Genomic DNA, 8448 nt, shown 5'->3' with positions numbered 1-8448 from the left:
TGGGCTTCCCTGGCTAGGCACTGGTAGAAGGGACAGAAGAAACTGTAGAGCCCACAGCATGCCCCCGTGTACTTCCTGTTCTGAATTCTAACCACTTCCTCCTTCCACCCCTCTTTCCAGTCTGGCCTAAAGCTCTCCTAGCTCTGTACCCTTCAGTGTTGCTGTTGCCCCCAGGGGGCTTCCCAGACTTCGTGGGGCCCCTGTGGCTCTTGAGGTGCCTGACCCAGTCGTAATTATTTTCTCACTGTGCCAGCTTGCAGCTCCCTGGAGGTGGATGGGGAGGCCCTCTGTCCCCAGCCTAACACCGTCCCTGTGCCTCTTCCAGGATCCGCTGGTCTCCACTCTTGCAGTAACAACCAGGGACCCACGCTGGCTTCTGGGCCCTGGCTCCCCGGAACCCTTTGGACAAAGCCCTAGGGCAAAAGGCAGGTGACACCTTGGCCAGAAACCTGTCTTTGCCAGGTTTGTCTAGGAGGTTGTTACTCACTTCTGCCCCTCTGGCACCTTCACCTGTCTGCCCAGGTGGGCCAACTCTCCTTTTCTGGCCTGTCAGGTGCCTCTGCCTACATAGCCTCAGCTGTCCAAACCCTTCTGATCTCAGCCCCACCCCCACCTTGAAGCGAGATTTAGGGGTCACTCTGAGATGAGCCCTGAGTTTACGAGACACTTGTCTTCAAGGGCACATGTGCAGGGTGGTAAGAGTTCACATGGACTCTGGCCTGGAATGTGGAGCTCATTCTACTTGGTTTCCTGCCTCCTGTGCATATCCTCCACCTCTAACAGATGCCCTTCAACTGCCACAAACTTGAAGCAGATCATTCATTCATTCATTCATTCATTCATTCATTCATGCAAGCACTCCCTGAACACTTGATATGGCCCAGTCACTGAGCTGGGTGTGGGATCCAACACTCACTCACCCATTAAACTAACACATACTGAGTACCTACTGTGTGCTGGGCATTGATCTGAGGCTATGGGGTAGAGCAGTGAACCAAACCACGTCCATCTGCCATGGAGCTTCCTTCTTTGGAGAAGTCGGGCAGCAGAGAATACAGAAAGGTGGGAAGGAACAGAGGTGAATGGGAGGGTGATCTCCAAGCCAACATGACCTGGGAGGGTCTCCCCAAGGAGGCAACACATGAGTAGAAAGACCTGGCAGGGCAGCCCCGGTGGCCCAGCGGTTTGGTGCCGCCTGCAGCCTGGGGTGTGATCCTGGAGACCCAGGATCGAGTCCCACATTGGGCTCCCTGCATGGAGCCTGCTTCTCCCTCTGTCTGTGTCTCTGCCTCTTTCTCTGTGTCTATGAATAAATAAATAAAATCTTAAAAAAAAAAATAAAGACCTGGCAAAGTGGGGCAGGAAGTCACTTTCTGGGAAAAAGTAGTCCAGGCAGGAGGAACAGCAAGTGCAAAGGCCCCAGGCAGGCCTAAGGCCATCTTGGGAAGATAATTTCTTTCAGGTCCACCAGAACTTAGAGTGGTCCCCAGGGAGCTGTGAAGTCCTACTTCGTAACCCAGGAAGGGGGTGTGTGGGAGCCTCTATGTGCAGAACCTGCCTCCAAGGTGTTTGAATCACCCTAACAGGGGTTATCTGAGGGCAGATCAAAAGATTATTTGAATCTGAGGAAGATGTTACTTTTCATTTTGGGTCCCAAAGTATCGTTTGAATTTGTTTTAACCTTGTCCATGTATCATTTTTAGTCTTAATAAAACTAATTTCTAGAAGAAAGCTTTGTCCCCAAATGGCCAAAGCTACTCATTATTTTTCCCAGAGGGAGTTTATAAACAGCAAGGTATCTTAAACTCTAACAGTTAATACAATGTGGCAGGACGAAGGCCTGCTCCTGAATGGTTCTGGCTACATGGCAGTGCGGAGGAGGGATGTGAAGGAGGGAGCCCCCAAGGATGCGGGGTGGCCTTCTTGGGGGTCCTGGGTGGCATTGGGACACCTAACCCTACTGATGGTCTGGCTCTATCCTCCCGGGCCCAGCCGCCAGGGGTCAGACATAGCCGCAGGGAGGGACAGACCCTAGCTTCCCCCTCAGGTGCCCTGACCAGCAGGGCTATGGGTCCAGAAGGGGGTGTACTAGGCCTGAAATCAGCCCTCACGCGCCAGGGCCAGGGGGGTCGCAGACCCCTGCCTCAGGCAGCCCCAGCGCCTGGACTGGGCCCCTGCGCCTCCCGCTGTGGCCGAGCCGACAGGGGCGGGGTCAGGGCCAGAGAGGTGTGGGGACACTCGGAGGCGGGATCGAGGCGGGGCGTCCTAGCCCCGCCCTTCTAGGGCCGTCGCCCGCCGCTGGATCCCGTGACGCCGGCCGGAGCGCTCGGGTCACGAGTGCCAGCGCGGCCGGCGGAGGCGACATGGCTTCGGAGCGGGCGGTGCGCGCCAGGCTGCAGCGCGCGGGCCAGGAACACCTGCTGCGCTTCTGCGCCGAGCTAGCGCCGGGGCAGCGCGCCGCGCTCCTAGCAGAGCTGGGGGCGCTGGAGCCCGAGGCGCTGCGGGAGCACTGCCGGCGCGCGGCCGCGGCCTGCGCGCATCCCCCGGGCCCGCCGCCCGACCTGGCCGCGCGCCTGCGGCCCCTGCCCCCCGAGTGCGTTGGCAGCGCGAGCCGGTGCGACCCCGAGACACGGCTGCTCTGGGAGGAGGAAGGTAGGCGGGGCGGCGGGGGTCCCGGGCGGGGCGGGTCTGGCTGGCGGAGGGGCTTGCCCAACATGGGGAGACAGGAGAGCTGGTACTTGGAGGAGCTGGCGTGCCTTATTTCTTTGTGGGGACCCCTTTCCCACGCAGCTAGCGACTGGGGTGTCGGGCTCCAAAGGCCGCCAAGGTGGCGCCTGCCCCCAGGTGGCTTGCCCTTGGGAGAATGCTCTGTGCAGGCGCACACCTGGCTAGCCAGCAGCCCAGCCACACACCTGTTGACCTCAGGGAACCCCTTGGCACACGCTCCCTTTCACATTAGCGCTCCCAGGTGCACTCTTGGCCTCTTGGCCTCACAGGTGAGGCAGGTGCTCTTGGAGGGAAGCCTGCCCAGGGCCCTCACTGCACTGCTCTGACTGGCCTGACCTGGTGTTCCCTCTGAAGGACCCAGGCTGGGAATGAACCCTGGAAGATGCCATGACGACCCCTGGTGGGTCCTGATAAGGGGGGTTTGTGTGGGGCCCGAGCCCACAGGAGATCAAAAGATTATTTGAAAATTTCTGTCCCAACGCTATGAAGTCTTAGAGCCCTAGACACAAGTCTGGCTTGCTGAGAGGTGAAGGGGTGGTTCTGTGGCAGGTCCCAGGTGTCCCCTCACGGCACCCTGCACCTCCAGGTTTCCGCCAGATCGCTCTGAACAAGGTGGCTGTGCTGCTGCTGGCTGGGGGGCAGGGGACTCGCCTAGGCGTGACCTACCCCAAAGGCATGTATCAGGTGGGGCTGCCCAGCCAGAAGAGCCTGTATCAGCTGCAGGCCGAACGGATTCAGCGGGTGGAGCAGCTTGCTGGCGAGCGCCATGGGACCCGCTGTACCATCCCCTGGTGTGCCTTCTCTGTATTACCTTGACCCCAGAATAATCCCCTGCCTGGGTAGCATGAGTCCTGGCCCGCACCACGACCTGAACCCCAACCCCGGCACCTACCTAGGCTGGACCAGCCCCCGTCAGAGCCCCAGGTCCCAGAGGGGCTGGGCCCTTCAAATGGCCATCTCAGCTTTGACTGTCCTTTAAGGTACATCATGACGAGTGAGTTCACGCTGGGGCCCACAGCCACCTTCTTCCAGGAGCATGACTTCTTCCACCTGGACCCCAATAACGTGATCATGTTTGAACAGCGCATGCTGCCTGCTGTGAGCTTCGATGGCAGGGCCATCCTGGAGCAGAAACACAAGGTTGCCATGGCCCCAGGTATGCCTGACCCCTGACCCGGGGGAGGACTGGCTGGCCTAGACCAAGGACCTAATTAGAGGTTGGAAGGACTGTAGCAGAGGCTGAAGCGTTATGCTTCAAGGCTCTCTGGTCCTGGCCAGTGGCCTCTCCTCTCTGGACCTTGATTCCCATCTGTCACATGAGACAACCATAGGGCTACTTGGATAGTGATGCAGAGCTGCCTCAGGTACAAGGTCCAGCCCCAAGGGGCCTCCCCTGCCTCCAGCACGCCCTGGACTAGATGGCTGAAGCCCAGCTGGAGTCCTCGAAAGGGCGGTCCTTCTCCCTCTGCAGATGGCAATGGGGGGCTGTACTGCGCGCTGTCAGACCACCAGATTCTGGAGGACATGGAGCGTCGAGGAGTGGAGTTTGTGCATGTGTACTGTGTGGACAACATCCTGGTGCGGCTGGCTGACCCGGTCTTCATTGGCTTCTGCGTGCTTCGCGGTGCAGACTGTGGGGCCAAGGTGAGGCCCCCCACCCCGGCTTGCCCCGCCCCCTCCCCCGCCCGTCCCCGGTCCACCCGGCCATGGCCCTCCTCCCAGTCCCACCCCGGTCCACCTGGCCCCGCCCCGGTCTGCCTCGCCCCGCCCCTCCTCGCCTCGGTCCACTTGGCCCGTACCCTGTCCGCCAAGCCCTTCCTCCTCCCCGCCCCCTGTCCGCCTGGCCCCGCCCCTCCTCCCAGCCCCGCCCTCGGTCTGCCGGGCCCCGCCCCGTCAGCCTTCCCAGCCCAGGCCTTGGCCACGCAGGTGGTGGAAAAGGCCTACCCAGAGGAGCCAGTGGGTGTGGTGTGCCAGGTGGACGGGGTCCCCCAGGTGGTGGAGTACAGCGAGGTCAGCCCCGAGACTGCTCAGCTTCGTGGGCCTGATGGGCACCTGCTCTACAGCCTGGGCAACATCTGCAACCACTTCTTCACCAGAGGCTTCCTCCAGATGGTCAGCAGGTGTGCTCAGCAGGTGGCCGCGGGTGGTGGCCAGAGTGGCTCCCCGGGGTGTCCTATCTGAACTGTGTCTTTCCTCCTCTTGTCATCCTGTTGTTCTCCAGCGAGTTTGAGCCCTTGCTGAAGCCACATGTGGCTGTGAAGAAGGTCCCATACGTGGATGAGGAGGGAAATCCGGTAAAGCCGATAAAACCAAACGGGATAAAGATGGAGAAGTTTGTGTTTGATGTGTTCCCGTTTGCTAAGTTAGTGGCAGAAGTCATTTATTTTTTCTTTCTTTCCTCTCTGTTTTGGTGGTGGGTTCTGAGGCCCAGCTGGGCCGGGAATGGAGGCATGTGGGGCACACAGTGGGCCACCCCCTTTGGAGTGGGGAGCAGGGGCTGTAGGCAGGCTCAGGGACAACACCAGGGGAAGCAGCCCCCGCAGTGTGAGCATGGCAGCATCTGGGGCTGTGTCCTCGGGGAGACACCCCTGCTCCTCCTGAGGCCTCTGTCTGTTCCTGGCCCGGGGTTAGGAGGTTGTTTCCAGGCCAGGGGGCTGGGGGCCTCCCCGGGGTGGGGGTTGGCTCTTACTCTGGGGTCCCAGGGTCTGGGGGTTTGGCTGGTGGGAATGGAAGGACGTCAAGCAGCCGCAGGGATCTCAGGAGCAAAGAGGCAGGTGGTGCCTGTGGCCCCTCCATAGAGGCGACTGCCCCTTCTCATCGTCACTGCAGTGCAGCCTTCACCTGCCCAGGACCAGGGCCTCTGGCCAGGACATCTGGTCACTAGTTCTCATCCACATAGGAGTTTCGTGGCCTTTGAAGTGTCTCGGGAGGAGGAGTTCTCTCCTCTGAAGAATGCTGCCTCGGATGCCAGAGACAACCCCACCGTGACCCGGCGTGCCCTGCTCATGCAGCATTACCGCTGGGCCCTGCAGGCAGGGGCCCGCTTCCTGGATGCGTGTGGGGCCCGGCTCCCTGAACTGCCCAGGTGAGTGTGGCCTCAGCGTGCTCTATCCGGGTCCATCCCCCAGCCCCAGGCTTGCCGACTCTGCTGGGCTGTGGTGTGGCCTTGTGCTCCGAGTGGCCACATGCCCTGGCCAACCTTGCGGTGACTGGGGCCTCGGGGCCAACCCCTAGAAGTCTGCTTGGGGACTGGGGGAGGTGGGTGGCTGCCACCCTTCCTGACTCACTTATGAGCTCTGAAACCAAGACCTCGGCATGACATTTGGAAAACAGCAAGGCAGGTCACTCTTCAGGGCCAGCGAAGGAAAGGATGTGAGGTTTCCATCTTCTCAGTTATCTGCAGCCCCAGCCTAACCTGGCTGCCCGGGTGCTGTGAGGGGTGCCTGCAGGGACGAGGGGGGTTTTCCCGCCCAAAGAAGAGCCTGCCACTTGGGCAGGGGCAGTTTGCGGAGGGCTCCGGGTGTGCAGAGGAAGCGGGGATTGCTGAGAAGAGACCTTGGGGAGCTGGGTCAGGCAAGGACAGCCCCAGGGCACACACCCCGGAGCAGGTGCTGACACGTGGGCTCCCACAGCCTGCCGGACGGCACAGAACCTCCAGCCATCTGTGAGATCTCACCCTTGGTGTCCTACGCTGGAGAGGTGAGAGCCGACGGCCCCATCTAGAGCTTTCTGGGGTAGGGCATGGATGATTGGGGGGGAAGACTGGGGAGAAGTGGGTGCTGGGGTGGAAGGTCACAGCTCTGACTCAGTTTACCAATGGGGCAAATAGTTCCTTAAGTTAGAGAGGATCTTCTGGGCCATGAGTGGGGATGAGGAATCAAGATCCTCATAGGTCTCGGAGAGGCAGGAAGATGTCAGCGTTTGGGGTTCCGGCAAGGAAGACTTTATGGAAGCCTTGCTGGGGAGCGATACTGGCCCCGACCCTCTGACTGGACCTCCCTGAGCATGCCTAGAGACTCCTAGGGCCTGGGTCTAAAGGTGTCATCCAAGCCTTGTTCTGGAAGCCTCTCCGGCCCTGCCTTACTGTGGCTCAAGAACAGTTTGTGCCCCCGCTATGCACTAGATGTGAAAATGTGGCCATCATGACTTTATTGTCTCCAGGGTCTGGAGATGTACCTGCAAGGCCGCGAGTTCCGGTCCCCCTTCATCCTGGATGAGAACCAGGCCAGGGCTCTGCAGGCCTGACTGGCTCCCAGACCTGCCAACCCCAGGGCCTGAGGGCTGGGGACAGAGCTTACTCCACCAGGGTGGGGCCTCTCCCACCACCGGTTCCCATGGACACAAATGACCCTAGGCCTGCTAGAGACCTACGAGGGTTTTTTTTCTCTGGGCTCCTGGCTGCGGGAGGCAGAGGTGTGGCATCCCGTCCCGGGCCCTGCCTGGGGGGAGGGGACTGGAGGATCAATGGCCCCTTCTAGCCCTCCACGCAGCTCCCCTTGGTGAAGAGCGACAGCCACAGCCACGCATCTTCTCTGCAGATACACAGATGGGCAGGGAAGGAGGGAGGGAGGGAGGGGAGGGCGCCCCTCCCTCGCAGGGCCAGGTGTGGAAGGTGCTGCCCCCTCCCTCCCTCCCTCCCTCTCTGGCAGCCAGGTGAGGCTGGAGGGGGGTGGGTGGCACAGCCTGGCCCCCAATTTCTCACCACCCCCAGCCCACACTCAGCCTGCACACCTAAAGGGGGAGCCTCTCCCTTTCCCCAGAGGCCTCGATTCCTGCGCCACCTCTGTGGTTGGTTCAGGCCCCTGCATTTTAGGTGCTTCCACCAAGAACCAGGGGGACCAAGAACCAGGGGACCGACACTAGGGGCCTCACCACGTGGCTCCTCAGTCTGGAACGCAAGGGGCCAGAAAGAGCTCCACCCCTCGACTCTCCACCGACCGGAAGCGGGCTTTCTAGTCTGCCACACATCGTGGTGCTCTCTAGAGGGAGACGCGGCCTCCATGTCGGGGCGCAGGCTCGGGCATTGCACCCCTGCAGCCAGGCCGGGGCTGGGGGGAAAGCGGCGGGCCCGGCCCCTCGCCCCTGCCTGCTTTCCCCTCCGTAAGGCAACACAGGGGGCCACCCCCCACCCTGGCCTGCGCTGCAGCCCTCACCGCGTGGGAGCCGGGCTCGCCCCAGGAAAAGGATGTCCTCTGGACGGCGGCTTGCAGCGGGCGCTGGGCCCCCTGCATCCTGACCTGGGCCCGGGGCGGGGGCAGGGCCGCGCCCAAACCCCCCCTCCAGGAGGACTGTGTACCCCCCAGGCCCTGCCAGTCCTTCGTAACCTCAGAGGTGACCCGTGTGCCTGGGGACCCTTCCCTCGGCTGCTCCGCAGGCAAGCGGAGGGCCCGGGGCGGGGAAGGGCCGCCAAGGGGGAGGTCCCGGTCGGTCGCGGGTCTCGCCCCAGCTGCCGCTCCCCAGCGCCACAGCCCCAAACTGTGCAACCTGTCTTCTCAGCAGGAGGGTCAACTACGGACACCGTTGCTGTGAAGGGACGGTTTATTTTAAAATAATTAGACCCTTCTATTAGGTCTCACACACAGCACGGAGGGAGGCAGGGAGGTGCCGGGTGCGGACCGCCGACTCCGCGGACCCGCAGCTTACAGGATGGTAGGGCTCCCAGTCCTTTCTCAGGGCGTGCGCGCCCCTTCCCGCTGTGTCCTCGGGCTACCCGCACAGTCT

At 61.5% G+C, this 8448-nt stretch overlaps 1 protein-coding gene across 2 annotated transcripts; it reads left to right on the top strand.

Annotated features, from left to right (window-relative positions):
• Positions 1-2324: 2324 nt before the first annotated feature.
• On the top strand, positions 2325-7245 carry LOC112912731 (UDP-N-acetylhexosamine pyrophosphorylase-like protein 1). Of its 2 annotated transcripts, XM_072748042.1 has the most exons (9): positions 2327-2652; positions 3314-3518; positions 3708-3883; positions 4199-4371; positions 4654-4847; positions 4949-5089; positions 5627-5812; positions 6360-6426; positions 6889-7245. In XM_072748042.1, exons 1-9 carry the CDS (start codon positions 2364-2366, stop codon positions 6970-6972), a joined length of 1515 nt encoding a protein of 504 aa, XP_072604143.1. In that variant the 5' UTR covers positions 2327-2363; the 3' UTR covers positions 6973-7245. The 2 variants fall into 2 exon arrangements, 1 of the variants encoding a protein (XP_072604143.1); XR_011999770.1 differs by having other exon boundaries at positions 2325-2652; positions 4949-5812; positions 6889-6909.
• Positions 7246-8448: the final 1203 nt, after the last annotated feature.

The sequence above is a fragment of the Vulpes vulpes genome, chromosome 2, assembly GCF_048418805.1.
Source record: "Vulpes vulpes isolate BD-2025 chromosome 2, VulVul3, whole genome shotgun sequence".
NCBI classification, from domain to species: Eukaryota; Metazoa; Chordata; class Mammalia; order Carnivora; family Canidae; genus Vulpes; species Vulpes vulpes.
The sequence above is the reverse complement of the archived record's forward strand: the minus strand, read 5'-3'. Positions and strand labels throughout refer to the sequence as shown.

Bases quoted from the DNA above. Each gene is read 5' to 3' on its own strand.
- LOC112912731 (XM_072748042.1), top strand. From the start codon at position 2,364: ATGGCTTCGGAGCGGGCGGTGCGCGCCAGGCTGCAGCGCGCGGGCCAG. The intron at 2,653-3,313 runs GTAGGCGGGGCG...CTGCACCTCCAG, and splicing joins GCTGCTCTGGGAGGAGGAAG to GTTTCCGCCAGATCGCTCTG. The intron at 4,372-4,653 runs GTGAGGCCCCCC...TTGGCCACGCAG, and splicing joins GTGCAGACTGTGGGGCCAAG to GTGGTGGAAAAGGCCTACCC.